General features: G+C 40.4%; 2 protein-coding genes across 2 annotated transcripts in view; both read left to right on the forward strand.

Annotated features, from left to right (window-relative positions):
• LOC306767627 (cytochrome P450 2K1-like) overlaps window positions 1-5,827 on the forward strand; it is a gene marked incomplete at both ends in the record, with an annotated part of 28,552 nt that extends 22,725 nt beyond the window's left edge. Inside the window, 2 exons of the mRNA XM_079255701.1 lie at window positions 5,356-5,544; window positions 5,658-5,827. Coding sequence (XP_079111827.1) covers window positions 5,356-5,544; window positions 5,658-5,827 — 359 coding nt within the window. The remainder of the gene's footprint in view (window positions 1-5,355; window positions 5,545-5,657) is intronic.
• A 2-nt stretch (window positions 5,828-5,829) lies between these two features.
• The window catches only part of LOC306767628 (cytochrome P450 2K1-like), a gene marked incomplete at both ends in the record, with an annotated part of 38,498 nt that continues 24,650 nt past the window's right edge, over window positions 5,830-19,677 (forward strand). The window contains 10 exons of the mRNA XM_079255702.1: window positions 5,830-6,132; window positions 9,640-9,694; window positions 12,827-12,972; window positions 13,206-13,368; window positions 13,715-13,864; window positions 13,964-14,124; window positions 14,221-14,403; window positions 15,641-15,820; window positions 15,909-16,050; window positions 16,126-16,311. Of these exons, the coding sequence (XP_079111828.1) occupies window positions 5,830-6,132; window positions 9,640-9,694; window positions 12,827-12,972; window positions 13,206-13,368; window positions 13,715-13,864; window positions 13,964-14,124; window positions 14,221-14,403; window positions 15,641-15,820; window positions 15,909-16,050; window positions 16,126-16,311 (1,669 nt within the window). The remainder of the gene's footprint in view (window positions 6,133-9,639; window positions 9,695-12,826; window positions 12,973-13,205; window positions 13,369-13,714; window positions 13,865-13,963; window positions 14,125-14,220; window positions 14,404-15,640; window positions 15,821-15,908; window positions 16,051-16,125; window positions 16,312-19,677) is intronic.

Below are 19,677 nucleotides of genomic sequence, written 5' to 3' on the forward strand. Positions count from 1 at the left end.
ATAAAGACAGTATGTTGTGTGTAACAAGACATTGTATGTGCCAATACATAGTATTGCATGTATCAAAAATGACTAATATGTGTGAAACAAAAATATTGTATGAGTGTGCCACAAAATCTTATTCTATGTCAAAAATTGTCATATATTTACGTGTCAATTAATTCCATAGTATTGTATCTGCCAAAAATGTCATTTTATTTTGTACTATGACATTTTGTACGTGTCGAAAAATCCCATTGTACGAGTGAAATAAAGAGTGTGTGTGTAACAACCTAGTATTTGCATGTGTCAAAATATGTTTTTGTATTATATGTTTAAAAAATGTTGTGTTGTATATCTGAAATAAAGACAATATTGTGTAACAACATAGTATTGTTGCCAAAAAATGTTATAGTATTGTGTCAAAAAATGTCAAAATATTGTAAATGTAAAAAAATCAATGTATTGTGTGAGTAATGAAACTGTGTGAGTAATAAAAGTATTGTGTCAAACATGTCATAGTATTGTATATGCGAAAAAATGTCAGTGTTGTATGTGTGAAAAAAATTCACCATATTGTATGTATTAAAAAATGACAGCATAGTGTGTGTAACAACATAGTATTTTTAGTGTCAGAAAATGTCATTGTATTGCATGTCACGACATAATACTGTATGTATCAAAAATGTCCTTGTTTATGTGAAATAAAAACAGCACTGTGTGTAATAACATAGCATTGTATGTGTCAAAAATGTCATGGAATTGTGTGTCATGACATTTTGTATGTGTCACAAAATTTCATAGTATTTTGTATGTCACAGCATAGTATTGTATGTAATAAAAATGTTCTCATATTGCACGTGTCAAAAAATGTGAGTATTGTATGTCAAAAAATGTCATAGTGTATGTGTCACAACATATTGTGTGTCAAAATATGTTTTTATATTGTTTGTCAAAAAATGTTAGTGTTGTATGTGTGAAAAAATGTCATAATTTGTAACATAGTATTGCATGCATAGTAACAACATAGTATTGCATGTGCCAAAAAATGTCTGTATTGTGTAATTACAGTATTGCATGTCGAAAAATGTCATAGAATTGTATGTGTCAGAAATGTCATGGTACTGTGTCTCATGACATTTTGCCAGACTAAAAGGTCATAGTATTGGATGTGTCACGACACAGGATTGTAAAACATGTGAAAACATGTCATAGTATTGCATGTATCAAAACATGATTTTGTATTGTGTGTCAAAAAAATGTAATTGTGTTGTATATATGAAAATAAAGACAGTATTGTATAACAACATGGTCTTGTATGTGTCAATAAATGTCCTTTTATTGTATATTTGAAATAAAAACAGTACTGTGTGTGTAATAATATAGTATTGTATGTTTCAGAAATGTCATGTTATTGTGTGTCATGACCAAAGGTTCATAGTATTGGATGTGTCACAACATAGTATTGTGTGGAAAAAATGTCATAGTATTGCATGTGGCTAAAAATGTCATAATATTGTTTGTCAAAAAATATCATAGTATTGTATTTATTAAAAATCATGGTGTTAGTAATGGCATAGTATTGTAAGAGTAAAAAAAAAAAAAGTCAGTATTGTATGTGTCACTACATAGTTTTGCATGTGTGAAAAATTGCCTTTGTATTGTGTGTTATATTTATGCAGTTTATGGAAACATCCACCTCCCAAGTCAGATGAGACAAGGGCAACATGTTTCAATCAGTAAAGCAAAAGGAGGAGGAGAGGAGGAATAAAACCAAACTTACTCAATCAGGACTCAATGGTTTGTAGGGCATTAATTTCTCAATTAAAGCTCAATTTGAGATGTGACCATCACTTTACGAAAGGTGCTGCAGACGCCAAGAAGCTGAAGGGGGTGCACCATACAGATGTACCAACTTGGCCTGATTACTTCTTCCTCTTTCCTTTACATCAACCAGTCACATACCACTGCCACCTTGTGGCAGGTCATAGCCACAAACATGACAGTCATTTACACCATTGGACCTGCGTGTCGTGAGGGTCTGCTGGAAACATCTGATGGAGTCCCCTGTCAGAGTGAGCTTCAACTCCCACCTTCAGTATAGCTTCAACCGTGTCCCGAGTGAGGCGGGGGACATTGAGTCCGAGTGGGCTGTGCCTCTATTGTTTAGGTGGCCAGTCGGAGCTGTGGCCATAAAGTCTTTGATGCCTGTTGTAGCGGTGATCCCAGAACTCGGTCAAAGCCTGCAGTGAAGAAGGAGTTCTATCGGGCTGTCTTGGCCTGTGGGACTCTGGAAGAAGCTGATTGGTATTGACAAACTAAATGGGATGTGGCTTCAGCTGTCACAAAGGCAAAAAGTCGGGCGTGGGAGGAGTTCGGCGAGGCCATGGAGAACGACTTCCGGACGGCTTCGACGCGATTCTGGTTCACCATCCAGCGACTCAGGAGGGGGACGCAGTGCGATTTTCATCCTGGTCGTGGAACAGTGGACTCTATACACTCTTTGAGCAGCTGAAATGAGTTTCCTCTGCAGGGTGGCCGGGCTCTCCCTTAGAGATAGTTCGAGAAGCTCATCATCTGGGAGGAGATCAGAGTAGAGCCGCTGCTCCTCCGCATCGAGAGGAACCAGTTGAGGTGGCTCGGGCATCTGGTCAGGATGCCTCCTGGACGCCTCCCTGGTGAGGTGACTCGGGCACGTCCCTCTGGGAGGAGACCCCGGGGAAGACCCAGGACACGCTGGAGGGATTATATCTCTCGGCTGGCCTGGGAACACCTTGGGATCCCCCCCGCAGAGCTGGCAAATGTGGCTGGAGAGAGGGAAGTCTGGGCTTCCCTGCTTAGGCTGCTGACCCTGCGACCCGAACTCGGATAAGCGGCAGAAGATGTATGTATATATGTATGTATATATATATATATATATATATATATATATATATATATATATATATATATATATATATATATATATAAATATATATATATATATATATATATATATATATATATATATGTATATATACATATATATATATATATATATATATATATATATATATATATACATATATATATATATATATATATATATATATATATATATATATATATATATATATATATATATATACACACTACTCACAAAAAGTTAGGGATATTTGGCTTTCAGGTGAAATTTATGGAAAATGCAATATGTTCATGCTACAGTGATATAATATCATAAAAGTAAGACATTTAAGTAGAAGGATGCAGTACTGATTTCCTCATCTCAAAAAATTCATTCAACACAAAAGGTAACAACAATGGTAGTTACACCACAACAAAAAATTTGAACGTCTCAATATCTCGTCATGTGCCCTTGAGCATCAATTACAGCTTGACAACGACGTCTCACGCTGTTCACAAGGCAACTTATTGCCTGCTGAGGCATGGCATCCCACTCTTCTTGAAGGGCAGCCCTCAGGTCATTGAGGTTCTGGGGTGCAGGGTTTCAAGCCTCTACACGACGGCTCAGCTGATCCCACAGGTTTTCAATGGGATTCAGGTCTGGAGAGAGTGCAGGCCATTCCATTTGAGGTACACCAGTCTCCAACAGCCGTTCCCTGATGATGCGGCCTCGATGAGCAGGAGTATTGTCGTCCATGGAGATGAAATTAGGCCTGTGCTGTTCATGTAGGGGCGCAATCACTGGATTAATGATGTTATTCAGGTAGTATGGGCTTGTCACTGTACCATTCACAAAGTGTAGGGTAGTTCTGTACCAAGTGGACACCCCTGCCCACACTGTAACACCGCCACCACCAAAAGCTGGCCTGGTGACAACAGTGGCTGATGCATAGCGCTCTCCCTGACGTCTCCAACATCGTTGCCGGCCATCATTTCTGCTCAGTGTGAATCGACTTTCATCAGAGAACAGCACTGAGGCCCACTGGTTCCTCGTCCAGCGTAAATGCTCCCTGGCCCATGCAAGACGATGATGCCTGTGCCTGGTGGTGTGGTCAGGTACCCGTGCAGGTCGTCTAGCACGCAGACCACGCTGATGGAAACGGTTTCCAATGGTCTGACGTGACACTTGGGTGCCTCTCACCTCTCTTAAATGTGCCTGGAGTTGAGTGGCATTCATCATCCGGTTTCTCAGGGCAGTGTTCACAATGTAGCGGTCATCAGCACGGGATGTGGCCAAAGGACGTCCACTTCTAGGCCTTTCTGTGACTCTTCCAGTCTCTCCATATCTCTGTTGCAACCTGCTGATGACACTCTGTGACACTCCAAGCTCAGTGGCCACTTCTGTCTGAGAACGTCCTGTTTGAAGCATCGCAATGGCAAGGGACTGTTGTTCCATTGTTAGGTGTCGTCTTGGTCTCATGATGTCAAAATGTGAACAGCATGATGAGGACAACTGTTTAAACACCAGCTCTAATTGAACCAGGACATTTATTGGTCAATTCAAGGGAATCCCATTTGTTCTGTTTGCTGCTCGTGAGGCAACTCAGGAATCACTTGGATACAGTCCGGCCGAACTAGTCCTTGGGCATACACCGCGTGGCCCACTCCGAGCTCTTAAGGAAAGATTCTTGTTGCCTGTCAACGCAGCCAACCGCGACATCAGGGAGTATGTGAGAAATTTCCATTCTTGTTTGACCCATGCTAACTCTGTTCCTAAATACCACCCAGGTGAAAATGAAACGTGTATGATCGTTCAGCTGTGAAAAGAGAAATCAAAGTTGGAGATCAGGGCCTCATCCTTCTGTCCTCTGTAGGGTCCGCGCTTTCTACGAAGTATGAGGGACCATTCGAAGTAATTGTATTGGTGAGTACAACTATCTAATCAAAACTCCAAATCGCCGTCGTAAGTCTCGGATTTGTCACAAACATGCTCAAATTGTACCACCCCCGCAAGGGTGAACCAGATGTGCACATTTCTCCTGCTCTTGTTCCAGAATTTGAACTTTCCACAGAGAAGGAAGATGGCCTAGATGTCCCAAAAACCCATTTAAATGCCCATCTTTCCAACTCGGAGATGTTATCCTCTGCCTAAGGCGCTTGACTCTCACCCAGCAGGATGATCTTCTAAAATTAGTTAATTCACATTTGTGTCTGTTCGGAGATGTTCCGACTCAGACTTCCGTCTTAATGCATGATATCGACGTACAGGAATCAAAGCCAATAAAGCAACACCCATATCGGGCTTCTCCACTGAAACGGAAACTCATGAAGCAAGAAACCGAATACTTGTTAGCTCATGGGCTAGCAAGGCCAAGCCATAGCCCATGGAGTTCACCTTGCCTAGTGGAAACCAAACCCGATGGGTCCCCCAGGTTCATCAGATTATCGTAAAGTTAACTCGGTTACCATAACTGATTCTTTTCCTCTTCCCAGAGTCGAGGACTGTTGACAACATTGGAGCTGCTCGCTACGTGAGTAAACTGGATTTGTTAAAGGGTTACTGGCAAGTGCCCTTGACTAAGCGTGCTTCGGACATTTCGGCATTTGTCACTCCTGATGACTTTCTACAGTACAGTTATGGCTTTCGGTATGTGCAACGCTCCCGCTACATTTCAAAGACTTGTAAACAGAATTTTGTCTGGTCTTAAGTGCTCTGCATATCTGGATGACCTCGTCATATTCTCTGACTCTTGGTCCGAACATATAGAGGCCCTAAGAAGTGTTTAATCGTTTAGCTCAAGCCTCCCTGACTCTAAACTTGGCTAAGTGTGAGTTTGCCCGAGCCACTGTGACCTATTTGGGCCGACAAATAGGGAGAGGCCAAGTACGACCTATCGATGCTAAAATCACAGCCATCCTTAAGTATCCTATACCCACCAACGCCGTGAGCTGCATCGCTTTTTAGGAATGGTTGGTTACTACCGGACATTTCGCCGAAACTTCTCGTCTGTGGTTCGTCCACTTACTGACCTCATCAGTCCAAAACAGAAGTTCGAGTGGACTGACGAGTGCCAGACTTCATTCGAAGTAGCAAAATCCTTACTGTGTCACACTCCTGTTCTTGCGGCTCCTGATTTAGCTCGGCCGTTCAAACTAGAGGTTGATGCTAGTGCCGTAGGGGCTGTTCTGCTGCAGAAGGATTCTCAGGGGATCGACCACCCTGTCTCTTACTTCTCCAGGAAGTTTACTGAGCACCAGTGGCAGCTGGTGGTAAAAAAAAATTAGGGGGGGCGCAGTTATGTAAAGGTTTAAACAAAAAGTGGGGGGGGGAAAAACAGTACAGTAAATAATATAAAAAATCTAAATAAAAAACACAAACACAACCACTCAAACTATATTTACATAGCACTTTTATTTAAAATAGTGCTTAAAAAAAAACATGTTTTCCTTTCAGTACTATTACTTGAACATAAATTTGGCCCTCCTTTCTTTCAGTCCAGCACATTTGTCAATAACCTTTTGGTTAAAGTCAGTCATTTCAGTTACTAGCCCCTTTTCCATTGACAGCACTGCTAGAGCATTCAGTCTTTCTTGGGTCATAGTGTTTTGGAGAAAAGTCTTTATTCGTTTTTAAAGTTGAAAAGCGTCTCTCAGCCTCAGCAGTGGTCATCGGTGTGGTGATGATGATCCTTAAGAGAGTAACTGTTTCTGAGAATACCTCCCCAAGGTTATTTTCCATAAAGAGGTCCACAGCACCACGACAGGCTTTGAACTCATCCTTGCTGTAAATAAGACTAAGCCCTGTCTTAAGCTTGTTTCCATTGGGTAGGCGTTCACAGTGCTGGTCAATGCATCTTCAGGAAAGGGCTTGTTGTAATGTGCAAAGTGGTCACTTTGCAGTAGGGTGGCACTGACAAGGTGGTTTGTGAAGGAGAACCTTTCCCTTGTGTCCCAATATTACAGACCTACAAAAAGAGAAAAGCATTGAAAAATATCAATTCCAAATTTAAAAGAAAAAAGATGTCATTTTCAAAATCCTTTTATATTGTATTCTTTAGATAAACTTAACAAAAATACAACCTATTATGGTGGGGGTTAAAGAACCAAAGAAAAAACATGGCAGTAGTATAGTTTTCTAGTGATCATCAAAAAAATTAAACAGTTTTAGAACAGTTTAGATCTCATTTGCAGCTATTTTTTTGTGCTGAGACACCATATTACACATTTACTGGTGTAGATGGGAAAGTTGTGGTTAGGGTGCCTGATGACTCTTGTGAATCCAGGTGTGTGATATGAGCTGGGTCTTTCAGCACAAAAAACTGGTGTTTGGACATGCACAATAAGCAAAAAATCTAATTTTGACATATCCTTGACTGCCAAAGTATTTTTTCCATTGGTGCATTTATTGTAATATAGTATCAGTTAATTGCCATGTTTTTTTATGTTGCTTATTTAATAATTAATTAATGTTGCTTAAATAATGTGGTCAGCCTAACATGAACACATACAAAGAACTTTTAATACACCATGTGGTGCAGAATTAATGTATCAGTCCATTTTCTTTATGATACGTGAATTTTTTCATACACTTCCATAAACACAGATAAACTAAATCATCCTCTTTCACTTTACAGTGAATCTGTGCTTAAAACACTGTATCTCACCTCCTCAGCAATCCTTTGATGTTCCTGTGGACTGGTTGTTCGTCGTCTCTTTGCGGCCTGGGAGCTGCTGCTTTCACCATGGCTTTGCTCAACCATCATACGGACAGTCTCTGCACATGACAAGAAATTATAATAGATAGTTAGGAAGTAACAATCAGTGATTGCTAACAATATTTGTGAAGTAGATAAATGTAGCCATTACCTGATCTTTTTAATGTCCTGCTGGAATTGCTGGATGCACCCGTTAATATGGACAGTCTATAGTTCTTTTCTGAAGCTTGGCATACAGGAGAGCCACGAGGCATGATATGAAAAAACAAAAGAAAAAACTTAAAATCTTGATTCTCCAGCAGCATCCCATAGGCTCCTGCCTCTCAAACAGTGTTGGGGTCAACGTCATTGGAGTCTCTTATACTCTCAAAACAGTGAATAAGATCTTTGTGCTCAAACACAGTATTGATGGCACGACTGTGAAAGTTCCACCTAACAGAGCTGGCTGTGGGTAGTCTATGGGCCACAATTTTATCAAGAACACCTGTGCGCTTTGGTGATTTTGAAAAGAAGCTGGCAAACCCAGAAAGGTCAGAAAAAAAATCCTTATTTTGGAAATGTGAGAGGTGGCCTGTTTCATTATCAGGTTGAGCTGATGTGCATAGCAGTGGATGTAGTGGGCATTTGGGTAGATATCTTGTATCTTTCTCTGAACACCTGAGGTTGCACCCCTCATCACACTTGCTCCATCATACGCCTGACAGATGAGCTTGCCTTTCTGGTCTTCTGGAAGAATGGCAGCAAGTCCAGAAGAAATAGACTCAGCTGTAGCTGACTGCAGAGGGATAAACTCAAAAATCTTTCCTGCAGGTTGTTTTTGCCATCAATATAGCGCAGCACAAGCACAAGTTGGGCATGTGTGGCAATGTCCATAGTTTCATCTGCCTGGATGGATATAAAGTCGCTGCTCTGGGCTTCTTGAATTATATGTTCCCTGACAGTAGTCAACATAGTCCAGAAGTTCATTTTGCACAGTTTTTGAAGTCCCTTTGAAAACAGTTGCATTATCGAGATGTTCTTTCAACACCCCATCAAGAGATGCAACGAAATCTACTAATCCACGAAAAATTCCGGGATTTTCAGAGCTCTCACTCTCATCATGGCCTCTCAAAGCTAATTCAAAAGCTCCGCAAAATTTTACAGTCTAATATTCGTGACAGAATGTGTCGATTCTTCCTCACCTCTTCATTGTGCCTTCTAATGCCAATCCGGTAGCCTTCATCTAGCTGCTCAGCGATGCTAAGGCCTCCAAAAAAATGTAGCTTCAAGCTGTTAAGATGGATACGGCTGCTCTCGTGCCTCTTGCACTTTTTTGATGTTTGAGATCACGCACGCCCGTTGTCCACAATTTATCCGTGCCGGTCGTTTGAAACGGTAAACAGGGGAAGCAGTAGAACGAGTTACTCACGGAGCATCCACTTAGCCAGCTACGTTTCTCATAGCTGCCCCGCGAGAAACCGCGAGTGTAAGCTCGTCCTCTATCACTTGTCTGCTGCTGAATCTGTAAATCGGGCTGGTCCGGCCCAAGCTCCTTTACCCTTTTCTTTTCTTCAAGGCTGCGCCTCGCAAAAGGGTATCTCTGTAAAGAAACAACCGTGTCGTCCGCCGTAGTTTCACTAGAAGACGCCGTTCCGTAGTTGTCTGTCATTCACAGTGTAAGGCCAAGGGCGCATGTATAAATCTACTGATGTGTTTACATGATTGACAACGTCCATTGTCCAATTACATGTGACGAAAAAATACAGTTACGAATATTTATTGGCTACTAATCAAAGTGGGTGTTTCTAGGGCGCAACTCTTGCGCCCTAAAGGGGATCCCTGAGGTGGCCAATGAGAGAGAGACCTGCAGTCACATGCTGGGCAAAAGTTGAAGGACATCTATTTATCTATATTAAACCGGCGCCCCTTCATTTGAAAGGACGTATTTGAAAGAAAATCCTCTTCAAAATTAATAGTGTACGTTTCTAAAAGGCTTTTGAGGTAGTACAAAATGCATTTTGTTTGAAAATGTGTAACAATTTATATGATAAAAATGATCATTTTGAGATATATTTCTGGGGAGGTTGGCGCCCTTGCGCCCTCTATTGGCCAGCCGCCACTGCTGAGCACCAGAGAAGGTACTCCACTATTGAGCAAGAAACACTTGCATTGTTGTCTCTTCAATACGAAGTATATCTTGGTTCTGGTGCATACCCCATTGTGGTCTTTACAGACCATAACCCTCTTGTCTTCCTCTCTCGAATGTACAATAAAAATCAACGTCTCATGTGCTGGGCTCTGCTGATCCAAGACTACCACTTGGACATCCGGCACGGGAGAGGGTCTGAAAACATTTGTGCCAATGCCCTTTCCAGAATGTGACTTTTTGTTTGACTTATGTTTTGTTTACGGAACTCCTGTCAAGGTTCTGTAACTTCAGGGGGGGAAGTGTTATGGCTGCCTGTATTGCTTTTCAGTCTACTAATTCTGAACCTTCGGCAGGGATTTCTGCTAAAAAACAGCTCTGATTGCTGCCTCCTGGCTGGGATTGGTCCTTCATGTCACCTGCTCATCCCCACCCTGCTCATTGGATAATTGGAACTCTGAACTCAGCTGACTCCACTAATCACCAGGACTTAAAAGACACCAGGAGTCCTTCATTCAACGGCTACCACTGGCTCAGTAGTGGTCTGCCCTCAGCTTGTGTGGTGAGTCTAAACTGTTGTATGTTGGGAGGATTTTGACAGAGCTGCCTTATTTTCTGTGGTGTTCATTGTCATGGTTCTGTGATATGTTTGGTTTAACTATTCAAACAAAAAAAGAAACCTGTGTTTTTGTTCGGAAAACTGCTTTACGGGCTTGTTTTGGTCTTGGTTTGGCTATTTTGAGGCCATTCCTGGCCTGTTCTTGCTTTGTCTTCCACCATTGGACATTAAATCCGTATTGGTCCATATGTACACCTGGCCACAGGTCTTTCTTTTGTGCGGCTCAGTTGCCCTAGCAGAGTCTGGGTCATAACACTCCCATATCTGGGTGTTTTTGGGCACGGCGTGGACTTTTCAGTACAGAGGCAACCTGCCTTCAACGTTTTGTATGGTTCAAGTTTTTTCACATATTTGATTGTGATTATTTTGATTTTCTGTTTTGCATGTTTATTTTAATTTGGCAGGTTGCTGTCTTCTGTGTTCATCTCCAGGCTGTGGACTGACAGGGTTTTATAGGTGTTTTTTATTTAGCTTTTTAACCATTTGTTGTATTAAATAAACTTTGGTTTTATTGTGAGACCCACAATCACTGTCTGAACTTTTGTCAAACTTGTGGCTGTGTTGGCCAATTGCTATGGAGTCACCCCTAGCTGGCATTGTCTGACTCATCCTCCTCTAGCCACACTAAAATGCTTCAAATGAAACGCTTATCTTTCCTGCAAAATGTTTGAAACACTCCTCCTTTACCTTTTAGCCTCACTTCAACCATTCAAAAGTCACTCTTCCACTCATTCAGGAGATATGTGCTATGATTTTGGTCTTTGTAACATGTAAAAATTTTGAAGTTGTCAGGTTTTTGTCAAATTTGCAAATTTCCTGTAATTGGGCAAATCAGAAATGGAAGGACCTGCGTCCAACTGGACAGTCCACTAGCACCTTCCTACAGTGTCATCTACTGTTTGATTTCGTGCTTGTGCTGTTCTCACTCGTGTAAGTTGCTTTGGATTAAAGGGTCTAAATGACTGTAGAATAGAAATACGGTGAGAAGTTTGGCCATCCGAGAGGTTCAAAGTAAAGCTGCTGCTTTCTCATAAGAGAAGCCAGATGAGGGGCTTCAGGCATCTGGTTTGAACATCTATCTGGTGAGGTTTTGCAGGAACATTCCACCAGTAGGAGACCTGGGGAAAACCTGGGACGTGTGGAGTTACTATGTCTCTTGGTCGGTTTGGGAATGTGTCAGGATTCCCCCTGAGCAAGCTGGAAGCAGTGGCTGGAAGGAGGGAAATCTGGCCTCTAGGTAGCTGCCCTTGTGACCCGGCCCTGAATAAGCATCAGAGAATGGATGGATCGATGTGCTAATGCACTGCAATGAAGTAGTAGCACTTCCAACATTCTAGATAACCAAAGACTATTTTTAAAGATTTACTTACGTCAAGACGTATGTACATTTTTAACGTTCTGGTGTGAAGAATGTGGATTTCCTGAAGAAAGCTCCATTAGCATGTATCAGATGGAAAAGTTAGAACAGAAAAAATTTAATGTGCACGCTGGTTAGACATTCGCTTGAGAAAATTTGCTTAATGTGGACAGCAATTTGTGTATATAATTTTGATGCTAGGTACAACAGGTATGTGGATCTGACAACCACTTTAACATTTGCAGATCTTTCACGGGAGTTGCCATCATATAAGCAAACTTACACACGTGCTAATGTGTGTGTGTGTATAGCCACTATGGCCCCATAATGTCAACCAAGCCAGCCAATCACACAATTTTAATTCACCCAGGAAAAGAGTCACCAAAAAGTAACAAAAAAAAAACTCCTATATTTCCATACATACCTCTAATTTTAATTCCTCTTATGGAGAGTGAACCAACACATTAAAACTATGCTGTGTATAATTTCCACCACACCTGCTTAAAACCAGGGTTGTACAGCCCTGCAGGGTTTCACTTTTCAGTGTCTCCATCTCAAACATTACCAGACTCAAATTTTGATTCAACTTCAAAAGCTGTTGGATTCATTTAAATTATCAGATGTGTTGGAGCAGGGAAGCATTGAAATTTTGCAGGACCAAATTGAATAGTTTTGTTGTGGTCGCTACTCAAAGCTCCTTCTGAGCAAAACTAGCTTTACTTCACAGTAGGGGTGTTTAAAACGGCAGATTTAACCACACTGGTGGTTAGAAATCAGCTCATTTTCCATGCTTTCACAAAAACAGCCAGACTGGGCTCATTTAGGACAATCTAGGTTAGTGCAGACATAATGTCCTACCTGTCACATGTCTGAGAAAACCAGTAGTAAACTTGACACGTTGACATGTTTGTCCAGACAAATCAAGTCAAATGGATTATCTATGTCTCCAGGTTGGCAAATATTTAAATTGGATTAAAAAAAAACTTATATTGGGTTTATATTTTACTGCAGAATGCTCCTCCTCCTTCCCCACTTTGCTTTAAATGACTTTAGTCCAGTCAGAACACAGACAGTTTGTCTTACCATCATGGGGGTGTTGGATTTTCTCCTCCAGTCTTTTAGTCCCGTCTCTCTGTTGATGTTCTCAGTGTTTCTGCTGCTTATCTATCTCTACCCCCCCTTCATGTTCAGCTTCCAGCAACACAAAGCAGAGCCACCGGGACCAAGACCACTTCCCCTACTGGGCAACCTGCTGCAGCTGGATGCAAAGAGACCTGATAAAACATTCCTGCAGGTGAAGCAGATCCAGTAAAATTCAACTATGAGTTCAGCTGTTTAATTGTTGAGGCTGAAAATGCAATTCCATTTTTCCTTTTTGTTTTTTTTCTCAGATGTTTCTAGAAAAATTAAGACCATTACATAATATGGCTGTATTGCTGTTTATTGCATTGACATGGTTGAATAATGTTGTTTTAAATGTTCCTCTTGTTGTTGTTTTGGGTGCTAAATTTAGTTTCTTCATCTTAGTTATCCAAGAAGTATGGATCTGTGTTCACGGTCCACATGGGATCTAAGAAAGTGGTGGTCCTGGCAGGATACAAGACAGTGAAGGAGGCGCTCGTCAATTATAAAGACGAGTTTGGAGAGCGGGACCCACCAAGAGCGATAAAGGATGCAAACCTGCACCATGGTAGGAGAATTTCTCCATTCTGAACATATAAATGTGCACAAATGCAGAATTTCCCTAAATGTAAAAACTGTTGTACACAGTTCTGATAGAAGTTTGGAATTAATCACTAAAATTAAACATCGGCCTACTTGCATGATATTTTATATCAGATTGACCTTAGAAGACCTGACCTTGCAGGCTGAGTAACAGGAAAACACTGATAATGTGTCCAGAATCTTCTGTACTGAACTTGATGATTCTGATGAAGATTATAAACGAACCAAGAATCTGAAGCTTCTCTTTAACAACTCAGTGGATTTATACCCCTCTGGTTTACTACACATTTTCTACAACTTGTTTAAACCAGGGGTAATTTTTGGAAATGGGGACTCGTGGAAGGAAATGAGGCGTTTTGCTCTGATGAACCTGAAAGACTTTGGGATGGGAAAGAGATCATGTGAGGACAAAATCATTGAGGAAATTCATCACATCATTGAGGAGTTTAAGAAATTCAAAGGTATCATCACTCACCTTGAAATACTGAAAATACTTTTTACTTTTACTGCAGATATGGAGATTTACCCCTCAGTGCTAATAAAGTGATTCATCATTGCAGGTGAAGCCTTTGATATGAGCAAAGTGATGAATTATGCTCTGTGTAACATAATCTGCTCCATGATCTACGGCAGCAGATTTCAGTATGATGCTGCAGACTTTGTCAACATTGTAAATCAAACAACAAGAGGCAACTTCTTACTTGGCTCCCCTGGTGTGCAGGTAGTGTTTGCACTACAAATATTCATCAGAAAAAAACTCAAAAACTTAAACTGTTAAAACAGTCCCTTAAATTATCTTGTTTGTGTTCATCAACAGTTGTACAACATTTTCCCATGGATTGGCAAACTGTTTTGCTCTGCCCAGAAGGAAATAAGCTCCATATATGCAGCTAACAAACGTCACCATCGAAAGCTACTGAACAGTTTGAAAGAGAACCTCAATCCACAGATGTGCAGCAGCATCGCAGAGGCCTTCATGCTCGTACAGCAGCAGCGGGAGGTGAGAAACCAGAAACCCTCCTTTTTTCTCATTTTTTCTGATTTTAGGCATCGACTAGAATGTTAACATGTAATTAAATAGTTTTTGTCTTAGTCAACCAATGAGCAGGAAGTCCTGTCCTGACGTGACCGGCACTGAAAAAGCCAAACCTTATCATTTGACAAACTGTCTGCTCTAGAATAAAGGAGAAAAACACACAGCGTACCAATGAGCACAGACAAAAAGTCTCCTCTGGATCAAACAGAGAATATTATTTACATTTAGACTAAACAAACATTAAAAATTAAATTTATTCACAAATAAGGATAAAATGCATCTGCTGAAACATGGTAAAAGATCTGGGGTTATCCACAAGGAAGAGGGCAACAGCTGTGGGCACAACAATTTAACACCCAGCAGATTTTCATAGCATGAACACAGCTGTTTACTTTTTATAGATGGGCCAAACTGATAAGGCGAAAGTGTCAAATACCTGGCTACGGCAGCCCATGAGTGCCAAAAGACAACTGGTTATACTGGGGAAAACCCAAGACCTATAATATATGAGAATTTGATTTAGTCATTCAGTGCTTTTCTTTTAGTTAAATTTAGCAGTTATGAGTGGTTTATTGGTTGGTGAATGAGAAAAGAAACATTACTGACATGTGATAGAAGCTCCATTCCAACCCATGTTAGATTAGTTTGTTGTTTCTAACTACTGCTAACAGCAGATTCTGTTAAAGACAATATAAAATATACAATATAAAAATATGTTTCATATGTGACGATGAATTTGTTTGGTTACTTGAATTAATAGATTCTGAATGGAATAAAAAGTTATATAGATGTAACAATGGAGAACAAAAAGTCTCAACAGGGAAAAACGATGAATTGAAAAATCATTCTAATCATTTAATTACTAAATCTTAGAACCCTGAATCTTGATCATAAACAAATCATGAGGAACCTAAGATGGTACACTTAGGTATTATTATTTTAATTTAGTAAATAATTACTGCCGTTATTATGTAAAACAGTTTGGCTGTTCTTTGACATGAAAAGTGCTGTATAAATGAAATTTAATTTAATTTTGGAGGGTACATGCCTTTTTTTCACTGTTAGCTTTGAATGTAATAAAAAAAAAAAGTTAATTGAAGGTAGGGAATACAAGGTAGGGAGCAGAATATATTTTATGGATTTTTTTCTGAAAGAATTACCTTCATCTTTGCCATTCATTCCTCTTAATCCTGCAGATCAGGTCCAGGAGGAGCTGAACCGAGTGATTGGAGGTCGTCAGGTGCAGGGGGAGGACCGACAGAAGCTGCCTTTCACAAACGCTGTAATCCATGAGACACAGAGACTGGCCAACGTTGTCCCCTTGTCTCTTTTCCACAGAACTAGCCAAGACGTGACCTTCCAGGGTCATTTCATTAAGAAGGTCGGACGTGTTTAAAACCCCAGACTGTTTCTGGAATGATCAATATGTTTCTATGATGTGAGATTTGCTATTTAAACATTGTCTCCAGGGCACCACAGTGATTCCTCTCCTGGCATCTGTCCTGTATGATGAGAGCGAGTGGGAGAAGCCCAACAGCTTCCATCCGGCCCACTTCCTGGATAAAGATGGAAGGTTCCTCAAACGGGATGCCTTTATGCCTTTCTCTGCAGGTTTGTGACATTCATCTTCATATTAGCAGGATATTTTACAGTTTCCAGGCAGTAGCTGTGGATCTGTTTCTGCAGGTCTCAGGATGTGTCCTGGAGAGAATCTGGCCAGGATGGAACTCTTCTTGTTCTTTGCCACTCTTCTGCAACGCTTTCGGTTTTCTCCTCCACCTGGAGTTTCAGAGGAAGAACTGGATCTGACTCGACAGGGAGGTTTCGCTGTCCACCCTCTCCCCCACAAACTGCGTGCCATCTTCCTAACGTGTAGTTAATAATACAAAAAAAACCAATAAATACCTTCACATCACAAGGAATAGTTTGAATTCTTTTCATCAATAATGGTGTGTTCAGACCAAACGCGTTCTGAGCATCCAGAGCGGCAGGTTTACATGTAAAGTCCATGTGGAGGCACGTCAAAGGGGCGTTGAGCTTTCTCGCGTCGCTGAAAATTTAACAAGTTTTTTAAGTTTCCGCGGGAACGTGTCAAAAGCCAGAGATGGAAAATCTGAACTTTGGCCGCTTGACGCGGGGCGTCAACCAATCAGCTCGCAGCTCCTGTAGTACACCTTCGATTTATGTGGTGAACCCAGATACGGGGCTGAGATGCCCTACGACAGTGTTCCTCATGCATGCAGCTCACCGACTCTTGACTTGCGGCTCATGAAGCAGCAAGATGCCCCTAATTTTTGCAATATTACGCAGGTGGAAGAAGGCGGTTCTAGAAACCTGGTTTAAATGTGAGCTAAAAGACAAGTCCTGGTCAATAATGACTCTAAAATTTCTCACAGTAGTACTGGAGGCCAGATTAATGCCATCCAGATTAATTACATAACTGGATAATTTGTTCTAAGTTTTCAGGCCCGAAGATAACAACCTCTGTCTGGTCTGAGTTTAAAGGGAGAAAATTCAGTCATCCAGGTCTTGATGTCTGTAAGACACTTTTGTAATCTAAGAACTGATTGGTTTCATCTGGCTTCATGGAAAGGTAGATCTGAGTGTCATCTGCATAGCAATGAAAATTTATACCATGCTGTCTGATATTTCCTAAGGGAAGCATGTATAATGTGAAAAGTATTGGTCCAAGTACAGAACCCTGAGGAACTCCATGACTTACCCTGGTGTGTGAGGAAGACTCATCATTTACATATACAAACTGAAATCTATTAAATAAATATGACTGGAACCAGTCTAATGTGGTCCCTTTAATCCCAATAACATGTTCCAGCCTCTGTAGCAGAATATTGTGATCAATAGTGTCGAGTGCAGCACTGAGATCTAAAAGAATGAGTACAGATCAAAGTCCTTTATCTGAGGCCATGAGAAGGTCATTACTGACTCTCACCAGCTCTGTCTCTGTGCTACAATGAGCTCTAAATTCTGACTGAAACTCTTCAAACAGATTGTTTCTGCTCAGATAGGAACATAGTTGGGTTGAAACTGTTTTCTCAAGAATTTTAGACAAGAATGGGAGATTAGATATTGGTCTATGATTAGCTAAAACTTCTGGATCCAGAGTTGTTTTTTTTAAGCAACGGTTTAATTACAGCTGTCTTAAAATATTGAGGTAGATATCCTATTAATAGAGATGAATTGATCAGGTCCAGTACATATGTATTGATTAAGAAACATATTTCCTTGAATAATCTGGTTGGGATGGGGTCTAAAACACAGGTTGAAGGTTTAGATGAAGCTATTATGTTGGTTAACTCGGAGAGCTGTACAGGTAAGAAACGGTCCAAATGAAAATCAGCTTCTAAAGACGTCTCTAAGACTGCTGCAGATGAAATAGCATTAGCAGTGTTAAGGTTATTACTGATTTCCTTCCTGATAGAAACTATTTTGTTTACAAAGAAACTCATAAAGTCATCACAGCTGAGGTTGAAAGGAATAGATGGCTCAACGGCACTATGGCTCTTAGTCAGTCTGGTTACAGTGCTGAAAAGAAACCTGGGGTTGTTCTTCTCTATCAATGATGAATAATAAGCTGTTCTAGTCACATGCAAGGCTTTTGTATACACTATTAAACTGTCTTTCCAGACTATGTGACACTCTTCTAAGCCAGATGAACGCCATTTTCTTTCCAAGCGTCTTGATGTCTGTTTTAAAGCTTGAAGCTGGGAATTAAACCACCGGCCCGCTTCTTCTGACTGGTTCTCTTCTTCTTTAGAGGAGCAACATTATCTAGTGTTAAACACATTAAAGCTGTCATTCCAGCAACACATTCATCGACCTGTGTTGGAGTAAAGCTTGGATGGGTGTTTCCTGTCAGGTTAACACATGGTATTGGAGGAAATACTGCTGAAATAGACTTCTTAAATTTGTTAACACTATCTGACAAACATCGACTATAATGAATTTTCTTCTCAGCCCTTGTGTAGTCAAGTAAACTCAAAAGTTATTGAAAAAATTATCAGACAGCAGAGGGTTATGAGGGAAAAACTGTTAGTTGATCACTTTTAATGCCATATGTCAGAACAAGATCCAGAGTGTGACGATGAGAATGAGTCGGTCTGTGGACATTTTGTGAAAATCCAATTGAACTTAATATAGTTAAAGGCAATGGTTAAACCGTCATGTTCATCATCAAGATGAATGTTAAAATCCCCCAGAACAATGACTTTATCAGTATTCAGCACTAAGTCTGATAAGAGGTCTGAGAAGTCAGTTAGAAACTGTGAGTAAGATCCAGGTGGACGGTAGACTACTACTAGGAGAAGTGGCTTCTCTGATTTCCATCTGGGGATAGTGGGATAGACTAAGAGTCAGGTGTTCAAAGGTATTGTCACTATTTTTATGTTTAGGACTGATCAATAGCTCTGATTTAAAGATAGCTGCTACGCCTCCTCCTCAATCCGCAGGTCTTGGAACATGAACATTTAAGCAATCTGGTGGAGTCGATTCATTAATACTAACATGATCCTCCTGCTGCAGCCAGGTTTCCCTAAGACACTTAGACACAAGAGATCTAACATTAAATAAACCACATTTAATGGTTTTATTTTGTCTGATTAGATTAATTGTTTTGATATTATGGAGGTTTTCATGATTTACTCCACCTGTGCTATCTGTTTTATTCTTTCTAGGTTTTGGGGGGGGGGGGGGGGGGGGGGGGGGCAGATACAATCATTATGGGTTTTGGGGAGGGTGGCGGCAGGGGTGAGATTACAGAAGAGCATGTGTCATGACATAGTATACTATGTGTCAAGAAATCTCAGTATTGTATGTGTCAAAAAGACAGTATTGTGTGGATTGTATGTATTGTATTATATTGTGCATTGTATGGGTAAAAAAAAAATTTATAGTTTTGTATGAGTCAAAAAATGTCACAATATTGTATATGTACAGAACTGTGTGCCAAAAAATGGCTGAATTGTATGTGTCCTGACATAGTCATTGTGTGTGAAAATATGTCATAGTATTGAATGTGTAAAAAATGTAATGTGAGCAATGACAATGTTGTATGTCAAAAGAATTCAGTATTGTATGTAAGAAATTGTATGTTTATAAAATATAATGGTATTGTGTTTGTCAAAAAATATTATAGTATTGTATGTTAAAAAAAAGTGTATTAATATTGAATGCATCAAAAACGATGGTATTGTGTGACAAATAACATTGTATGTGTCAAAA

This window comes from Telmatherina bonti (genome assembly GCF_933228915.1).
Source record: "Telmatherina bonti genome assembly, chromosome: 16".
Classification (NCBI taxonomy): domain Eukaryota; kingdom Metazoa; phylum Chordata; class Actinopteri; order Atheriniformes; family Telmatherinidae; genus Telmatherina; species Telmatherina bonti.